Genomic DNA, 18226 nt, shown 5'->3' with positions numbered 1-18226 from the left:
TTGTCCCAACTTTACAAAGAATAAAACCTCGGGATTCGAAAAATTAAAGAAAAAAGAATTGGTCCCAAATTTGTAGTCCAGAATGCATTTCAGATTCTCTATCGACTGGCATAACAAACCCGAGACCCGTTTGTCCCAACTTTTCAAAGAAATATAACCTCGGAACTCGAAAAATTAATGAAAAAAAAAATTGGTCCTAAATTTGTAGGTCCAGAATGCGTTTCAGAAGATTCCCCATCGACTGGTATAACAAACCCAAGACCCGTTTGTCCCAACTTTTCAAAGAATAAAACCTCGGGACACGAAAAATTAAAGAGAAACAATTGGTCCCAAATTTGTAGTTCAGAATGCGTTTCAGAAGATTCCCTATCGACTGGTATAACAAACCCGACCCGTTTGTCTAAACTTTTCAAAGAAATAGAACCTCGGGACTCGAAAAATTAAAGAGAAACAATTGGTCCCAAATTTGTAGTCCAGAATGCGTTTCAGATTCTCTATCGGCTGATATAACAAACCCAAGACCCGTTTGTCCCAACTTTTCAAAGAAATAAAACCTTGTGACTCGAAAAATTAATGAAAAAAGAAATTGGTCCCAAATTTGTATGTCCAGAATGCGTTCCAGAAGATTCCCTATCGACTGACATAACAAACCCGACTCGTTTGTCTCAATTTTTCAAAGAAATAGAACCTCGGGACTCGAAAAACTAAAGAAAAAAAATTCGTCCCAAATTTGTAGGTCCAGAATGCGTTTCAGATTCTCTATCGACTGGCATAACAAACCCAAGACTCGTTTGTCCCAACTTTTCAAAGAAATAAAACCTCGGGACTCGAAAAATTAATGATAAAAAAATTGGTCCCAAATTTGTAGGTCCAGCATGCGCTTCAGAAGATTGCCTATCGACTGGTACAACAAACCCAAGACCCATCTGTTTAGAGATGTCGGTCCACTGTATGCCTCGTACACCTCTACAGTCCTGGTGGGATTCCCCTTCCTGCGGGCCCGCGTGAAAGTTCTTCTGGCCCGGACCGAGAGACGCCGCAATTCATCTATTTCCTCGGTCCACCAGTACGCGGCCCGCAGAGGGCAGGGCTTGGATCGGGGCATGGAGGCGTCACACGCCTTTGTCATTATGTCCCCGATCCTGCCAGCTTCCTCATCAATCCCGGCCCGTGCTTGGCCGGGCCAGGTTCCCATCAGTATGGCGGCCCTCAGGGAGTCCTCGTCCAACTTGGCGAGGGCCCACCGTCGCCGGGTGCGCAGATACCGCCGTTGGCGGGCCAGCACCTCGGGCCGGGCGGCCCGGACTCCGACCAGGATGTATAAATGGTCGGAGCTCGTCTCCAGTTCTTGGGCCACCCTCCACCTTGTCACCAGATCGACGGCAGGGGGATTAGCAAAGGTGACATCGATCACCGATTCCCCCTGCCATCGGACGCAGGTGCTGACCGAGCCCCTGTTCAGTGAACAGAGGCCCATGCCGCCGCCCAGTCTATAGCGCCACCTCTTACGTCGGTACGCCGGGAACCCCATGTCACCGACTTGGCATTAAAGCCCTCGGCGACCACTATTGGCCGGGGGAGGCATCGGCGTATGCAATCCCTCAGCGCATCAAGATAGCGCTCAAACCGGTCCAGTATATAGCTCGGCGGGCAGTAACACCCGACGACCACAAGGGCCTCCCACTCAACCACAACGAAACCCTCGCCCGCCTCAACTAGCGAGGCGGGAGGAGAGGCGTCCACCACTCTCCAGTGCATCGCCACCGAGTCAATCCGCTCTGCCACCCAACAGGGGTGACCCTCCGGGATGTTGTATGGCTCGGCGGCGATGCCCAATCCGACATTGCCGTCCGCCATGCACTGAACAAATAAGTCCTGCACATGGCGGGCCCCATTTAGGTTTGCCTGGAGGAGGCACATGGCCATCATTTGACTGTGTTCGATTTCTCCTGGCAGACCTCCATCAGCTCCTCATTCCCCGTAGGGAGGGAAGCTATCTGTTCTTTTGATTGGGGGAGCTTTTTTTTTCTTCTTATTCCCCCCTTTTGCTGTGATTCTTTCATCCTCTTTCCCCCTTTTATCAGGGGGGCTGTGCGTTCGCCGTTTCGCTCGCCTTCTTTTTCTTCTGGAAGGCCCCCTATCCCTTTGAGGTGGCCCTGCATTTGGGACTCCCGATTTTATGATCTGGGGGTCTGCCCGCAGCCTTGCATGCAGGATATTCGATCTTCTGTTTGCAGTTCTTAGCAAGATGTTCATCTCGTCCGCAGCGGTAGCACGCCCCGCTTCTGTCTACGGAGTTGGTGCACTGCTGTCGGACGTGACCTTTCTCCAGGCAACGGTAGCACTGGAGAGGTCTGGTTTCCAATAAGCCAATACGGGCATTTACCCATCCCACTCGGATTCGACCTTTGGCGGCTATGTTGTTTGCCGCTGCGACTGGGCACTGCACCCATGCAGCACCCAAGCCGTCGGGAGAGACATTGATTCTCCCAACCTTCACTTCGTTTGGGTCGCATCCTGTTGCAACGGCGATTGCCATCACAACATCCGATTCCTCGACTGAGTCGTCGAGATCCCGTATGCACAACTCCGCCTTTTTCATGGGACGGGTCTACTTTAATCCTCTCCAAGCTACTTAGAGCGTCGCGCATTCTGATAGCAAGTTTATCCGCTTTTTCTGTGCTGCCTTCCCCTGGTATTTAGAGCATGAGCGCTCCCGTTAAAACGCGCCTTGCTCGAAGTTCGGAGATCCCCATTGCTCGAGTTCTGAGCTGGGGATCTTTTTCCTCGCTGCGGCCATTGTTTCCGCATATTTCCCTGCGGGGCAAACAATACTTACAGCCGCAGTTCTGGACACTTTCCTTTTTCTGACTCTCCCTTTACTTTTATGTTTCCCTTTTTGAGGGTTAGGGGGAGAGTTGTTTATGTCCCTATTATTTGAGGGTTTTTGTCCTTCTTGTGTGGATCGCTGTCCTTTCTTTTTCTTTGCATCCTTCTTCTCTTTTCTGCGTATAACTTGAGCCCATGTGCCCTCCTCGGGCCGATGCATGGGTCCTTGTGCGCTGGATCCCATCCAGTGGAGTATCTCTTTATGCTCCTTAGCCAGAGTTTTTGCTGCTCTCTTAAGTTGTACCCGACGATTGGTTGCGGGTGTGGAAGTAGGGGGGTTGACTCCCTGCTTTCTTTGTCCTTCCCCCGGCTTCCGACTCCCCCCTTTGGATTGGTCTTAGGGGGGGCGGGAGTTAAAGAGGGGGCCATCCGTGTCGGGGGTTGATCCCTTAGGATAATTCCCATCTTATTCAGGATGTGTGGGATAATGCTCTCGATGAGTGTTCCCAGTTCCTTTATATCCATTGTTGATCGCTGGATAGATATTGGTCCAGGATCCAAGTTCCTTCGAGGCACCCCTTTTAGCGGGGGTCTAAGCGCGAGGAATTTCTCTCTCTCTCCTATCCCGCTTCTCTACCTCCATGAGGAAGGGGCCTACCTTCATGGGATCTATGAGAGGGAGTGGGGAAATGTCGTCCTCTCTATTACGAGAGGTTTCTTTCTATATGTTCCGCGCAGGCGTCACTTTCTCTAACGAGAGATGTGGAGAGGGAGAAGGGGGTGTGTTCCTCAACTCCTCCAATTGTTTCCTGAGATCGTCGATCTTCTTTTTTAAACTAGTGTTGTCTAGCCAATAGAAACTCATTCCTGAGTTCTTCCATTTCAATCGCCTGTTTTGTCGGGTTGTTTTCCCGACTTTTCTTGGCGAATGTTATGTTGGCCGCGCCTATCCTTTCTGTGGCTTTCCATAATAATCCTTGCATTTCTCCTTTTAGATGGCTCGATTTTTGTACGACTTTCTGACCGTGGCGATCTCTTCCGTTACGATGGCATTAATGTCCACGATTGGGAGCTTATTAAAATCCTCCATGAGCTCTTTTTCCTTATTCAAGGCTCTCTTTAGTCTTTTTGAGTCAGCAACTGAGGTATCTGAGTCGCCAGCCTCCATGGCTGCATGATATTTTTTGGCAGCTCTTTGCTGTTTGATCTTCTTCAGGCGCTCTTTTGCTGTAAATATCCCCTTATGCTCGGGGATTATCGCAGGTCGTCCTTTTCCCCTTTTCTCAGGCACCGGATTACTCAGCGTGCCTGGGTTAAGGTCGCCGATCGGCCTCTTCCTTGATGACGTAGACATATGCGTCATTTTTGATCCCAGGGACTTAAAGGATCCTACCGATGGAGATCTTTCCCTCGAGCTACTATCAGCCTGTTCGTCGGATCGGCTGTTTTGCCTCGTGTGAGTTTTCGACTCTTCAGCGGATGAGGCATCGCCGCTATCTCGTCGGGCCCTGCCAGGGACTGGGCCGGTATGGTTTTTGTTTTTGTTATTAATGTTGAACTCCATAATGTTCCCACGAGTCTGGACGAATAGATGACCCCACCCAGGTGACGCCTTTCCGGGTGGTAGGCTGATTCCACATGGGATGCACCAGTTTCCCCATGGGTTGCTCGCTAGCGACACAGCTACCCCTGTGCCACGCACCTCTCGTCACGTAGCTCAACTTAGGTTGGGGTAATTTTTTATAGAGATTTTCTTCCTCGTGACTCGGGCGGTTAAGCCAAGGCCCCCGGTCCCGCAAAACATGACCACGGGATTACGGTGTGCTAACGTGTCCCTATTGTAATGGGACACTCTGGTGAGCCTGACTGCAATGGCCTCACCGGTGCTGCCGGACCCCGACCCCGGAATACTTCCGAGCGGCCCCGACGGCACCCGAACTGCGGACCCTACCTCGGAAACGTTCGAGCGACACCGCAGCCCGTTCCCCCCTGGGCGGAGCACCGCCCCCTGGCTTGTGTCGAGCCGTGCCGCTAGGAGCACCCAGCGACACAGCGACACGCCTGCGGGAGTACCAGCGTCGTTACGGACAGGGAGCAGACCTTCCCCTATCGGCGCCGTACCGCCGGACGTTTGAAGTCAGGGTCGCCGCATCCCCTACCGGCCCATTGGGTGTGGATCTCCCGAAGGAGATCCGACACCCTACTGGGGAACCGGACCCAGAGTCGGTGTGCCCTTAGACCCTGACTCCTCGCACCCGGGCTTTACCGGGGTTGGACCCCGGTACTGCCAACAGGTGATCATAGGGATAGGGAGCTCCCTCACCACGTCAAGGTGGCCACACCGTCACCACACCAGGAGGGAGTGCACCCAGAAAGGGTCGATAATCTCCATCAAGTGTGGAGACCCATCCATTAAACCCCCGCTAAGTCCCGTCATTGGGGGGTGTCCGTCTGATATGTTGATGCGGTACTCCCTAGTTCACTGTCCTAGGGAGTCCGCCCCTGCGCGCCGCATCCGGTTGTTTTATAGTGGGGTGATGCGGAACCCCCACTAGACGGACGCCTGTGTTAGCGTTCAGGCTAGGTCCCCCAGCTGGTCCCCCGAAGGGCACGCCCTCCGACGAGAAAGGAGGGGGGCAGGACTATTGCGGAGGGGTGTGCCGCCCCGGCAGCCTGCTACCAGCCGGAAAGAGTCCGACCCGTCTACCGGTCAGGCCACGCCATTTGCGTCAGAGACGCTGCCACCGAGTGGCGAGCCATCTGGCCCCGGCCCGCTCTCCATTTATTTCCCCGTTCCAGCCCTTAGGCCAGGACGGACGAACCCCAGCGGGAGGCGGACTCCTGTTTTGGTGGAAGGTGACGTTCGGGGTCCGGCCCTATGTCACCCGCCACCCTACTCGTGTCCCTGACTTCGAGTTTTATACAAGGGAAGGAAGACCCCTGTGTGGCGATGTGTGATTTCCTAGGGCCCACTCTCTGTGAGTGGGTCCGGAGTCGATTCACCGCCCCTACCCGTGTCCCTGCCTCCGAGTTTTTATACGAGGGGGAGGTAATCCCCTGTTGGCGATGTGTGACATCATGGACCCGAGAGTCCAGTGTCTATCCACCGCCCCTACCCGTGTCCCCGCCTCCGAGTTTTTATACGAGGGAGTAGGCGGGCCCCTGTAGGAGGAGACGGAGCCAAAGGAGCACCCGAGAACCGGGGACCCCTCCGAACCAGCGTCCTCCCCGCGAGCGACCGACCGACCATTTTACCCCCCATCCCTATGCCTTCCGGTTTTTTATACAGGGTGAGGGACAACCCTGTTGGCGATGTGTGGCAACGGGAAACCAGCGTACGCCGGAGGCCCGTCGCCTATCCACCGCCTCTACCCGTTTCCACGCCCCCGCGTTTTTATACGAGGGGGAAGGCGGACCCCTGTTGGTGATGTGTGACAACTGCAACCCTCTACGTGGAGAGTCGGTGTCTATCCACCACCACTACCCGTGTCCCCGCCTCCGAGTTTTTATACGAGGGAGAGGCGGACCCCTGTTGGTCGATGTGTGGCATCATCGGCACCTCCGAGAAGGCGCCGGTGCCTATCCACCGCCTCTACCCGTGTCCCTGCTTCCAAGTTTTTATACGAGGGGGAAAGCAGACCCCTGTTTGAGGATGTCGGGCTCCAGGATGCGAGCATCCCTTCGCCTCCCATCCCCCCTTCCCGAGGCCTGGAGTGTCCACGTGGACCGACTGCAGGTGACCCGTCTCGGTATTAATGATAACACCGGGATGGGTGTCCTACCCGGCCTCCCATTGTGGAGGTAAGCTGCCCTAACGACGGGATAGCGACTGTCCCAGGCGAGTACCGGCCGAGGGCAGCCCGCCCAAGGAGTCGCATCCCGATACCACACCGGTAGGGACAGGCCCTGCTTTCAGATTCGGGAGTCGAGGTGTATCCCACCGCCAACTCCCTCCTCCGTCCGCCGGCATATCCGGGAGAGGAATTGTCCTCTATGCCCAGGCGGACACGCTCGTATCCTCGCATTGGCCCCTTCAGAGCAGACGTCAGCCAAGCCCGGTCTCACCGACGGCTTAAGGGCATCTGTCCCCGGCCTACTCTTCCGGGCCTACACCCGGAATTTCGAACCGTGACCGCGACGCCCGTAGCGAGACCGACCGCCCGTCCAGAGCCTAGACCAACGTGCCGGTGCACGCGGTCTACCGTAAGCCAGAGCCCCGTCAGCCGCCGAGGGGGTACCTCGGCGTTACCGACTCTCACCACGTGGAGGTGGGGTTGGCACATGGACCGGTGTCCTTCTGAGAGTCATCGCAGGGGGAACCTTTTTTTTTTTTTTTTTTATTGAGGTGAAATGCCGTTAAGCGGCACGGAGTGTGGGACTCTGGACGCCCGCATATGTGCGCACGCTCCCCACTAAAACCGTCCAGGGGCTCGCGGATGCAAAGTGAGGGTGACCGGGGAACACATGCAGTACACATCCCGGCCACCCTCGCGTCGAGGAGTTTAAGACTCCATCGTAGGTGGGGCATTAAATGCCCCAAGGGTGGCTGAGGCACCTTCTGTGCCTCAGCCACCCGACACAACTACGTGTCGACCTGCCCCGAGCTTATTGCTCTGGTGGGGCAGGTCGACTACGTAGGACCCGCTGGGGGACCTTTCCCCCAGGAGAGGGAGGAGAACCCCCCCACACCGGGCCCTTTTATCCGGCGGGCCCTCGGGCGAGCTGCCCGGGGCCGCCACCACCTCCATCTCCACTGTGTCGGCAGATCCCTGACTAAGAGAGGTGGCCGACACGATGGGTTTCACGATAACCCCATCCCCAGAGGGATGGGGCTCCGGGCGGGCGGGAACGCCCCGAACGGGGATGCAACCCGGACCGCCGGTGGCGTGAGAGGACTTACGTCCCCTCACGTTGCAGGAGGGGCAGAAGGACGGATTTTTACAATCCGCCCGCACAAGCCCCTCCTGCCCATAATTATGGCAGCAGAGGACCAGATCGCCACGACCCGGACACCTATGCTGCATATGTCCCTGGGCCTGGCACCGGAAACATCGGAGTGGCCTGCCTTTGAGCAGGTCCACCCGAACCGATGCCCAGCCCAGGACAATGCGACGCCCTCTCGCAACGCGAAGGGCCGCGGCTGCCGGACATTGGGCCCAAATAGTCCCAAGACCAAAGCCGCCGCTCACAAATCTCGGCTGAACGGTGCGGACGTCGGCGGCCCCATAGCCACCCACCGCCGCAATCCGGTCAGCCACCTCCTCAGCTGTCACGGATCGATCGAACCCACTAATGCGGAGATCAAACCTCCGCACGGGCCGACCAATCCGGACTGTCCCCTTCGAAGAGAGCCCCCATGCGAGACGCTAATTCGTCGACGCTAATTCCGCAGCAGCGCCGCCGGGAACCTCCATGAGGAAGGCCCCAGCCCTCGAGCGCCAAGGACGAATACCACCCGAGATGCCCACCTCCTCATGGGAGATGGCATCCCTCGCCCGGGCGATAACATCCTCCAACCGACAGTCCCCGGACACCGCGACCGAGATCGCGGCGGATCGGGGGATACGTTTCCGGGCAGTGGAGAGGGGCATAACGCCCGCCCTCCGACCACCCATTGGGTGGGATGGTGGGGGGACAGGCGGGGGAGGAACTTCCCCAGCCGACTTACCCCCCTTTCCACCCTTCTTATTTCTCCCCTTAACTACCCCGGGGGTGGAAGGGGAGGAGGCTTGACAGCCACCGGGGCACGCGGAAGACCGACACCGGCCGAGGGAGCAGAAGCCCACGTCGATACCGGCGAGGCCCCACCGCCCTCTTTTTTGGCTGACGGGGGACAATGGACCGAAGCCCTAAGTCCTTAGGTCCACCCCCGCCAGCAGCTCCGGGCTTAAGGGTAGGTGGGACCGAAGACCCACCAGCACCCTGCTGGGCCTTCTTTTTCCCCCCTTTTTGCCCTTAGAGGCAGGAGGGGCTGGAGGAGGAGGAGGAGGAGGAGGAGGGGGCAAGACACCCCCAGCCGCCACCCTCCTGCTGCCGCGTCTGACGACGGTGGACCAAGAGGCCGCACCGCCGCCGGTAATAGGCTTCGGAACGGGGAGCGAAGGCTACGCCACCGGGGAAATAACCATCTCCTCGGGGGGAGGGGGAGGGGGCGACGAACCACCCCCAATGTCCCCCGAGTGACCACCCTCGATGTTCCCATCAGCTCCCCAAGAAGATGGAGAACGCTGGATGGGAATGGGGCTCCTCTTTTCGAGGGCCCCCACCCGAGCAGCCAGGTCCTGGAGAGCCTCGGTCATCTGGTCTAACGTCCGGAGAAGGACACCTCGGTGTCCAGGGCCTGCTGCGGCGCCACAGGGGAGATGGGGCGGAAACCCCGAGTCTCCCCGCCGCGCGCCTCTTGGCACAGAGGAGGACCAGACCCGATAACCGGGTGGCCACACCCCCGATGGAGCCCAGAGCTGGAGAGACGCTACGCAAATATTTATTTGCGCTTCGCGTTTTCTCCAGCTCTGCCGAAAGTCGCTCCACCTCGTCCCTGAGCAAGCTAGGGATTCTCGCTAGCTAGGGATGAGACCCCGCCGGGATCCGAGGAAGATCCCATCCGTCCCGCGGCGGTCCGGTATAAGGCATAAATACCTCCCGGGGAAGGTAGTGTTTGACCTTCATCCGCCGCGAGACGGATCCCTGAAGAGAGGAGGAGGAATTCCTATCCTCCTCCAACTCATGCAGCCACTGAGTGGCGTGCGACGACACCTCGGAGGGTGCCATGTGCTCTATTTGACAAGCGAAATGCTCGAACTCCCTGCGCTGGTCACTGGTCATATTAGCGACCGGGAGCGAGCCAACCTTGTCCTCATCCGAGGATATGTCCTCCTCCATCACAAGGCGGCGAGTGACGGAGAGGTGCGGAACCTTTCTCCTAACACCCACCGCCTTGGGTAGAGGATCTCCACTGACACGCGCCCTCTCGATCTCTAAGACCGTCGGGGTCGCGGGTTGCAAAGGTGCCGTCCCGTCTTTGCGGGTGCAGCCCCTATTTCTTTTTAGCGGCCTGGAAGGGTCGAGGTCCGAATCGGACTCCATAGTTGGAACCCTGAGCCCACTAGAGCCAGGGACTCCGACGACGGCAATCGGTGGACGGACCACCTCAATCGAGGTGACCGAAGGCCCGACAACGGCGGAGACCGGCGCTGCCTCGCCGGAAGACGCCCCCCCTCCAGAAACCGAGGGAGGGGGATCAGAAGCCGCATCCACCCTGGGTCCCAAGCAGACCACAGGTGTGGAGGGATCATCCGCTCCTCCCCTAACCCTCTCGGAGGTATACAAGGGCCCGAAAGCCGCTGGATCCTCCTCGTACCCCGAGATCCAGTGAAGGACTGAAACCTCAGAGTCCGACCGCTCGTCGTCCCAACCTGGGACGCAAACAAACGCCCCAGACGGCGTGAGACGCTCGTGGAATCCCGGGACGTCAGGGGTCAACCCCACGAGCGTACCATGACGGTGAGGATGGTGACGGTGAGGATGGTGACGGTGACAGTGATGGTGACGGTGAGGATGCTAACGGTGAGGATGGTGACGGTGAGGATGCTAACGGTGAGGATGGTGACGGTGACGGTGACGGTGACGGTGATGATGGTGACGGTTAGGATGGTAACGGTGAGGATGGTGACGGCGAGGATGGTGACGGTGAGGATGGTGACGGTGAGGATGGTGACGGTGACGATAGTGACGATTAGGATGGTGACATTAGGGATGATGACGGTGAGGATGGTGACGGTGACGGTGACGGTGACGGTGAGGACGGTGACGGTGAGGACGGTGACGGTGAGGACGGTGACGGTGAGGACGGTGAAGGTGAGGACGGTGACGGTGAGGACAGTGACGGTGAGGATGTTGACGGTGAGGATGGTGACGCTGAGGATGGTGACGGTGACGGTTAGGGTTACACGTTTCTGCATTATTTTTGGGAAAAAATTTTTTTCGAAGTTAACGTTCATACTTCGGGTGGTGGTAGGGGAGGGTCCGAGGATGACGACCGCCATATTGGTTTGGGGGGGGAGGGGGGAAGTTTCGGTCCTCCCCTGTAGCCACTAAACGAGGTGGGGGAAGGGGGTGGGGGGTGTGCGGCTGGGTTCCCCTCGGCGAGACCTTGAACCACCCCCACCCCCACCCCTCCACCCCTCCCCCTCCGTTAGCTACCGGGTGGTGGGGTTCTCGTCGAAACTTCGAGACGCCGTATCTCCGGTGTTTATGAATTCTTAACGACGAGCCACGGCTCGTTCGAAAGGGCTCGTCGAGCTCTACAAATAAGTCCTATGACTTTTTTCGATCCGACCAATAGTTTTCGAGATACGGATCCCCACTCCGGGGAGCATCGACCCGTCGTAGCTCGGAAACGGTGGGGGATAGGGGGTCGGGTCGCAGGACCAAAGTGGCAGGTCTCGTCGAGCTCTACGGCATGGCCCCACCCCTCGTCTCGAAGCGTGAAATTTTTTTTTTTTTTTTTTACTTTTTTTACCATAACTCCCCAACCAGCGGGTATTAAGGGACGGCCCTGTGGGGTCTCGTAGCGGTCGGTCAGCCGCGTCGAACGAGCGCAGGCTCGTCGTTAAGAATTCATAAACAAAAAAGTTACGGCGTAAAGAGTGGGACTCTACTTTGAGCGACGGTAACTGGGAAGGGGGGGACGATAAGGGGGTGGGTCAGAGGACCAAAATGGTAGCTCCGGTCGAGCTCTATCGTCCACCGTGGAGAATCAGATTTTGATTCTTTTTTTTTTTTTTTTTGAAAATTTTTCTAAGTTTCTTTTTTTTTTTTTTCATTTATTTTTTAAGTCAGGACGAGTACAAGTCAGGACGAGTACAAGTCAGGACGAGTACAAGTCAGGTCGAGAACAAGTCAGGACGAGTACAAGTCAGGTCGAGTCTGGTTAGGTTAGGTTAGGTTACACGGTTAGGTTAGGTTAGGTTAGGTTACACGTTTCTGCATTATTTTTGGGAAAAAATTTTTTTCGAAGTTAACGTTCATACTTCGGGTGGTGGTAGGGGAGGGCCCGAGGATGACGACCGCCATATTGGTTTGGGGGGGGAGGGGGGAAGTTTCGGTCCTCCCCCGTAGCCACTAAACGAGGTGATGGAGGGGGATGGGGGGTGTGCGGCTGGGTTCCCCTCGGCGAGACCTTGAACCACCCCCACCCCCACCCCTCCACCCCTCCCCCTCCGTTAGCTACCGGGTGGTGGGGTTCTCGTCGAAACTTCGAGACGCCGTATCTCCGGTGTTTATGAATTCTTAACGACGAGCCACGGCTCGTTCGAAAGGGCTCGTCGAGCTCTACAAATAAGTCCTATGACTTTTTTCGATCCGACCAATAGTTTTCGAGATACGGATCCCCACTCCGGGGAGCATCGACCCGTCGTAGCTCGGAAACGGTGGGGGATAGGGGGTCGGGTCGCAGGACCAAAGTGGCAGGTCTCGTCGAGCTCTACGGCATGGCCCCACCCCTCGTCTCGAAGCGTGAAATTTTTTTTTTTTTTTTTTACTTTTTTTACCATAACTCCCCAACCAGCGGGTATTAAGGGACGGCCCTGTGGGGTCTCGTAGCGGTCGGTCAGCCGCGTCGAACGAGCGCAGGCTCGTCGTTAAGAATTCATAAACAAAAAAGTTACGGCGTAAAGAGTGGGACTCTACTTTGAGCGACGGTAACTGGGAAGGGGGGGACGATAAGGGGGTGGGTCAGAGGACCAAAATGGTAGCTCCGGTCGAGCTCTATCGTCCACGGTGGAGAACCAGATTTTGATTTTTTTTTTTTTTTTTTTGAAAATTTTTCTGTTTCTTTTTTTTTTTTTTTTTCATATATTTTTTAAGTCAGGACGAGTACAAGTCAGGACGAGTACAAGTCAGGACGAGTACAAGTCAGGACGAGTACAAGTCAGGTCGAGTCTGGTTAGGTTACACGTTTCTGCATTATTTTTGGGAAAAAATTTTTTTCGAAGTTAACGTTCATACTTCGGGTGGTGGTAGGGGAGGGCCCGAGGATGACGACCGCCATATTGGTTTGGGGGGGGAGGGGGGAAGTTTCGGTCCTCCCCCGTAGCCACTAAACGAGGTGATGGAGGGGGATGGGGGGTGTGCGGCTGGGTTCCCCTCGGCGAGACCTTGAACCACCCCCACCCCCACCCCTCCACCCCTCCCCCTCCGTTAGCTACCGGGTGGTGGGGTTCTCGTCGAAACTTCGAGACGCCGTATCTCCGGTGTTTATGAATTCTTAACGACGAGCCACGGCTCGTTCGAAAGGGCTCGTCGAGCTCTACAAATAAGTCCTATGACTTTTTTCGATCCGACCAATAGTTTTCGAGATACGGATCCCCACTCCGGGGAGCATCGACCCGTCGTAGCTCGGAAACGGTGGGGGATAGGGGGTCGGGTCGCAGGACCAAAGTGGCAGGTCTCGTCGAGCTCTACGGCATGGCCCCACCCCTCGTCTCGAAGCGTGAAATTTTTTTTTTTTTTTTTTACTTTTTTTACCATAACTCCCCAACCAGCGGGTATTAAGGGACGGCCCTGTGGGGTCTCGTAGCGGTCGGTCAGCCGCGTCGAACGAGCGCAGGCTCGTCGTTAAGAATTCATAAACAAAAAAGTTACGGCGTAAAGAGTGGGACTCTACTTTGAGCGACGGTAACTGGGAAGGGGGGGACGATAAGGGGGTGGGTCAGAGGACCAAAATGGTAGCTCCGGTCGAGCTCTATCGTCCACGGTGGAGAACCAGATTTTGATTTTTTTTTTTTTTTTTTTGAAAATTTTTCTGTTTCTTTTTTTTTTTTTTTTTCATATATTTTTTAAGTCAGGACGAGTACAAGTCAGGACGAGTACAAGTCAGGACGAGTACAAGTCAGGACGAGTACAAGTCAGGTCGAGTCTGGTTAGGTTAGGTTAGGTTACACGTTTCTGCATTATTTTTGGGAAAAAATTTTTTTCGAAGTTAACGTTCATACTTCGGGTGGTGGTAGGGGAGGGCCCGAGGATGACGACCGCCATATTGGTTTGGGGGGGGAGGGGGGAAGTTTCGGTCCTCCCCCGTAGCCACTAAACGAGGTGATGGAGGGGGATGGGGGGTGTGCGGCTGGGTTCCCCTCGGCGAGACCTTGAACCACCCCCACCCCCACCCCTCCACCCCTCCCCCTCCGTTAGCTACCGGGTGGTGGGGTTCTCGTCGAAACTTCGAGACGCCGTATCTCCGGTGTTTATGAATTCTTAACGACGAGCCACGGCTCGTTCGAAAGGGCTCGTCGAGCTCTACAAATAAGTCCTATGACTTTTTTCGATCCGACCAATAGTTTTCGAGATACGGATCCCCACTCCGGGGAGCATCGACCCGTCGTAGCTCGGAAACGGTGGGGGATAGGGGGTCGGGTCGCAGGACCAAAGTGGCAGGTCTCGTCGAGCTCTACGGCATGGCCCCACCCCTCGTCTCGAAGCGTGAAATTTTTTTTTTTTTTTTTTACTTTTTTTACCATAACTCCCCAACCAGCGGGTATTAAGGGACGGCCCTGTGGGGTCTCGTAGCGGTCGGTCAGCCGCGTCGAACGAGCGCAGGCTCGTCGTTAAGAATTCATAAACAAAAAAGTTACGGCGTAAAGAGTGGGACTCTACTTTGAGCGACGGTAACTGGGAAGGGGGGGACGATAAGGGGGTGGGTCAGAGGACCAAAATGGTAGCTCCGGTCGAGCTCTATCGTCCACGGTGGAGAACCAGATTTTGATTTTTTTTTTTTTTTTTTTGAAAATTTTTCTGTTTCTTTTTTTTTTTTTTTTTCATATATTTTTTAAGTCAGGACGAGTACAAGTCAGGACGAGTACAAGTCAGGACGAGTACAAGTCAGGACGAGTACAAGTCAGGTCGAGTCTGGTTAGGTTACACGTTTCTGCATTATTTTTGGGAAAAAATTTTTTTCGAAGTTAACGTTCATACTTCGGGTGGTGGTAGGGGAGGGCCCGAGGATGACGACCGCCATATTGGTTTGGGGGGGGAGGGGGGAAGTTTCGGTCCTCCCCCGTAGCCACTAAACGAGGTGATGGAGGGGGATGGGGGGTGTGCGGCTGGGTTCCCCTCGGCGAGACCTTGAACCACCCCCACCCCCACCCCTCCACCCCTCCCCCTCCGTTAGCTACCGGGTGGTGGGGTTCTCGTCGAAACTTCGAGACGCCGTATCTCCGGTGTTTATGAATTCTTAACGACGAGCCACGGCTCGTTCGAAAGGGCTCGTCGAGCTCTACAAATAAGTCCTATGACTTTTTTCGATCCGACCAATAGTTTTCGAGATACGGATCCCCACTCCGGGGAGCATCGACCCGTCGTAGCTCGGAAACGGTGGGGGATAGGGGGTCGGGTCGCAGGACCAAAGTGGCAGGTCTCGTCGAGCTCTACGGCATGGCCCCACCCCTCGTCTCGAAGCGTGAAATTTTTTTTTTTTTTTTTTACTTTTTTTACCATAACTCCCCAACCAGCGGGTATTAAGGGACGGCCCTGTGGGGTCTCGTAGCGGTCGGTCAGCCGCGTCGAACGAGCGCAGGCTCGTCGTTAAGAATTCATAAACAAAAAAGTTACGGCGTAAAGAGTGGGACTCTACTTTGAGCGACGGTAACTGGGAAGGGGGGGACGATAAGGGGGTGGGTCAGAGGACCAAAATGGTAGCTCCGGTCGAGCTCTATCGTCCACGGTGGAGAACCAGATTTTGATTTTTTTTTTTTTTTTTTTGAAAATTTTTCTGTTTCTTTTTTTTTTTTTTTTTCATATATTTTTTAAGTCAGGACGAGTACAAGTCAGGACGAGTACAAGTCAGGACGAGTACAAGTCAGGACGAGTACAAGTCAGGTCGAGTCTGGTTAGGTTAGGTTAGGTTACACGTTTCTGCATTATTTTTGGGAAAAAATTTTTTTCGAAGTTAACGTTCATACTTCGGGTGGTGGTAGGGGAGGGCCCGAGGATGACGACCGCCATATTGGTTTGGGGGGGGAGGGGGGAAGTTTCGGTCCTCCCCCGTAGCCACTAAACGAGGTGATGGAGGGGGATGGGGGGTGTGCGGCTGGGTTCCCCTCGGCGAGACCTTGAACCACCCCCACCCCCACCCCTCCACCCCTCCCCCTCCGTTAGCTACCGGGTGGTGGGGTTCTCGTCGAAACTTCGAGACGCCGTATCTCCGGTGTTTATGAATTCTTAACGACGAGCCACGGCTCGTTCGAAAGGGCTCGTCGAGCTCTACAAATAAGTCCTATGACTTTTTTCGATCCGACCAATAGTTTTCGAGATACGGATCCCCACTCCGGGGAGCATCGACCCGTCGTAGCTCGGAAACGGTGGGGGATAGGGGGTCGGGTCGCAGGACCAAAGTGGCAGGTCTCGTCGAGCTCTACGGCATGGCCCCACCCCTCGTCTCGAAGCGTGAAATTTTTTTTTTTTTTTTTTACTTTTTTTACCATAACTCCCCAACCAGCGGGTATTAAGGGACGGCCCTGTGGGGTCTCGTAGCGGTCGGTCAGCCGCGTCGAACGAGCGCAGGCTCGTCGTTAAGAATTCATAAACAAAAAAGTTACGGCGTAAAGAGTGGGACTCTACTTTGAGCGACGGTAACTGGGAAGGGGGGGACGATAAGGGGGTGGGTCAGAGGACCAAAATGGTAGCTCCGGTCGAGCTCTATCGTCCACGGTGGAGAACCAGATTTTGATTTTTTTTTTTTTTTTTTTGAAAATTTTTCTGTTTCTTTTTTTTTTTTTTTTTCATATATTTTTTAAGTCAGGACGAGTACAAGTCAGGACGAGTACAAGTCAGGACGAGTACAAGTCAGGACGAGTACAAGTCAGGTCGAGTCTGGTTAGGTTAGGTTAGGTTAGGTTAGGTTAGGTTAGGTTAGGTTAGGTTAGGTTAGGTTAGGTTAGGTTAGGTTAGGTTAGGTTAGGTTAGGTTAGGTTAGGTTAGGTTAGGTTAGGTTAGGTTAGGTTAGGTTAGGTTAGGTTAGGTTAGGTTAGGTTAGGTTAGGTTAGGTTAGGTTAGGTTAGGTTAGGTTAGGTTAGGTTAGGTTAGGTTAGGTTAGGTTAGGTTAGGTTAGGTTAGGTTAGGTTAGGTTAGGTTAGGTTAGGTTAGGTTAGGTTAGGTTAGGTTAGGTTAGGTTAGGTTAGGTTAGGTTAGGTTAGGTTAGGTTAGGTTAGGTTAGGTTAGGTTAGGTTAGGTTAGGTTAGGTTAGGTTAGGTTAGGTTAGGTTAGGTTAGGTTAGGTTAGGTTAGGTTAGGTTAGGTTAGGTTAGGTTAGGTTAGGTTAGGTTAGGTTAGGTTAGGTTAGGTTAGGTTAGGTTAGGTTAGGTTAGGTTAGGTTAGGTTAGGTTAGGTTAGGTTAGGTTAGGTTAGGTTAGGTTAGGTTAGGTTAGGTTAGGTTAGGTTAGGTTAGGTTAGGTTAGGTTAGGTTAGGTTAGGTTAGGTTAGGTTAGGTTAGGTTAGGTTAGGTTAGGTTAGGTTAGGTTAGGTTAGGTTAGGTTAGGTTAGGTTAGGTTAGGTTAGGTTAGGTTAGGTTAGGTTAGGTTAGGTTAGGTTAGGTTAGGTTAGGTTAGGTTAGGTTAGGTTAGGTTAGGTTAGGTTAGGTTAGGTTAGGTTAGGTTAGGTTAGGTTAGGTTAGGTTAGGTTAGGTTAGGTTAGGTTAGGTTAGGTTAGGTTAGGTTAGGTTAGGTTAGGTTAGGTTAGGTTAGGTTAGGTTAGGTTAGGTTAGGTTAGGTTAGGTTAGGTTAGGTTAGGTTAGGTTAGGTTAGGTTAGGTTAGGTTAGGTTAGGTTAGGTTAGGTTAGGTTAGGTTAGGTTAGGTTAGGTTAGGTTAGGTTAGGTTAGGTTAGGTTAGGTTAGGTTAGGTTAGGTTAGGTTAGGTTAGGTTAGGTTAGGTTAGGTTAGGTTAGGTTAGGTTAGGTTAGGTTAGGTTAGGTTAGGTTAGGTTAGGTTAGGTTAGGTTAGGTTAGGTTAGGTTAGGTTAGGTTAGGTTAGGTTAGGTTAGGTTAGGTTAGGTTAGGTTAGGTTAGGTTAGGTTAGGTTAGGTTAGGTTAGGTTAGGTTAGGTTAGGTTAGGTTAGGTTAGGTTAGGTTAGGTTAGGTTAGGTTAGGTTAGGTTAGGTTAGGTTAGGTTAGGTTAGGTTAGGTTAGGTTAGGTTAGGTTAGGTTAGGTTAGGTTAGGTTAGGTTAGGTTAGGTTAGGTTAGGTTAGGTTAGGTTAGGTTAGGTTAGGTTAGGTTAGGTTAGGTTAGGTTAGGTTAGGTTAGGTTAGGTTAGGTTAGGTTAGGTTAGGTTAGGTTAGGTTAGGTTAGGTTAGGTTAGGTTAGGTTAGGTTAGGTTAGGTTAGGTTAGGTTAGGTTAGGTTAGGTTAGGTT

At 54.0% G+C, this 18226-nt stretch overlaps 1 protein-coding gene across 1 annotated transcript; it reads right to left on the bottom strand.

The window, feature by feature from the left end:
• Window positions 1-2137: 2137 nt before the first annotated feature.
• On the bottom strand, window positions 2138-2602 carry LOC148936175 (uncharacterized). Its single transcript, XM_089078688.1, has one exon. It carries the CDS (start codon window positions 2600-2602, stop codon window positions 2138-2140), a length of 465 nt encoding a protein of 154 aa, XP_088934814.1.
• Window positions 2603-18226: the final 15624 nt, after the last annotated feature.

This window comes from Pogonomyrmex barbatus, unplaced genomic scaffold, assembly GCF_055798465.1.
Source record: "Pogonomyrmex barbatus isolate J1 unplaced genomic scaffold, ASM5579846v1 scaffold28, whole genome shotgun sequence".
Lineage (NCBI taxonomy): Eukaryota > Metazoa > Arthropoda > Insecta > Hymenoptera > Formicidae > Pogonomyrmex > Pogonomyrmex barbatus.
The sequence above is the reverse complement of the archived record's forward strand: the minus strand, read 5'-3'. Positions and strand labels throughout refer to the sequence as shown.

Coding starts and splice junctions, on each gene's coding strand:
- LOC148936175 (XM_089078688.1), bottom strand. CDS start 2,602: ATGAAAAAGGCGGAGTTGTGCATACGGGATCTCGACGACTCAGTCGAG.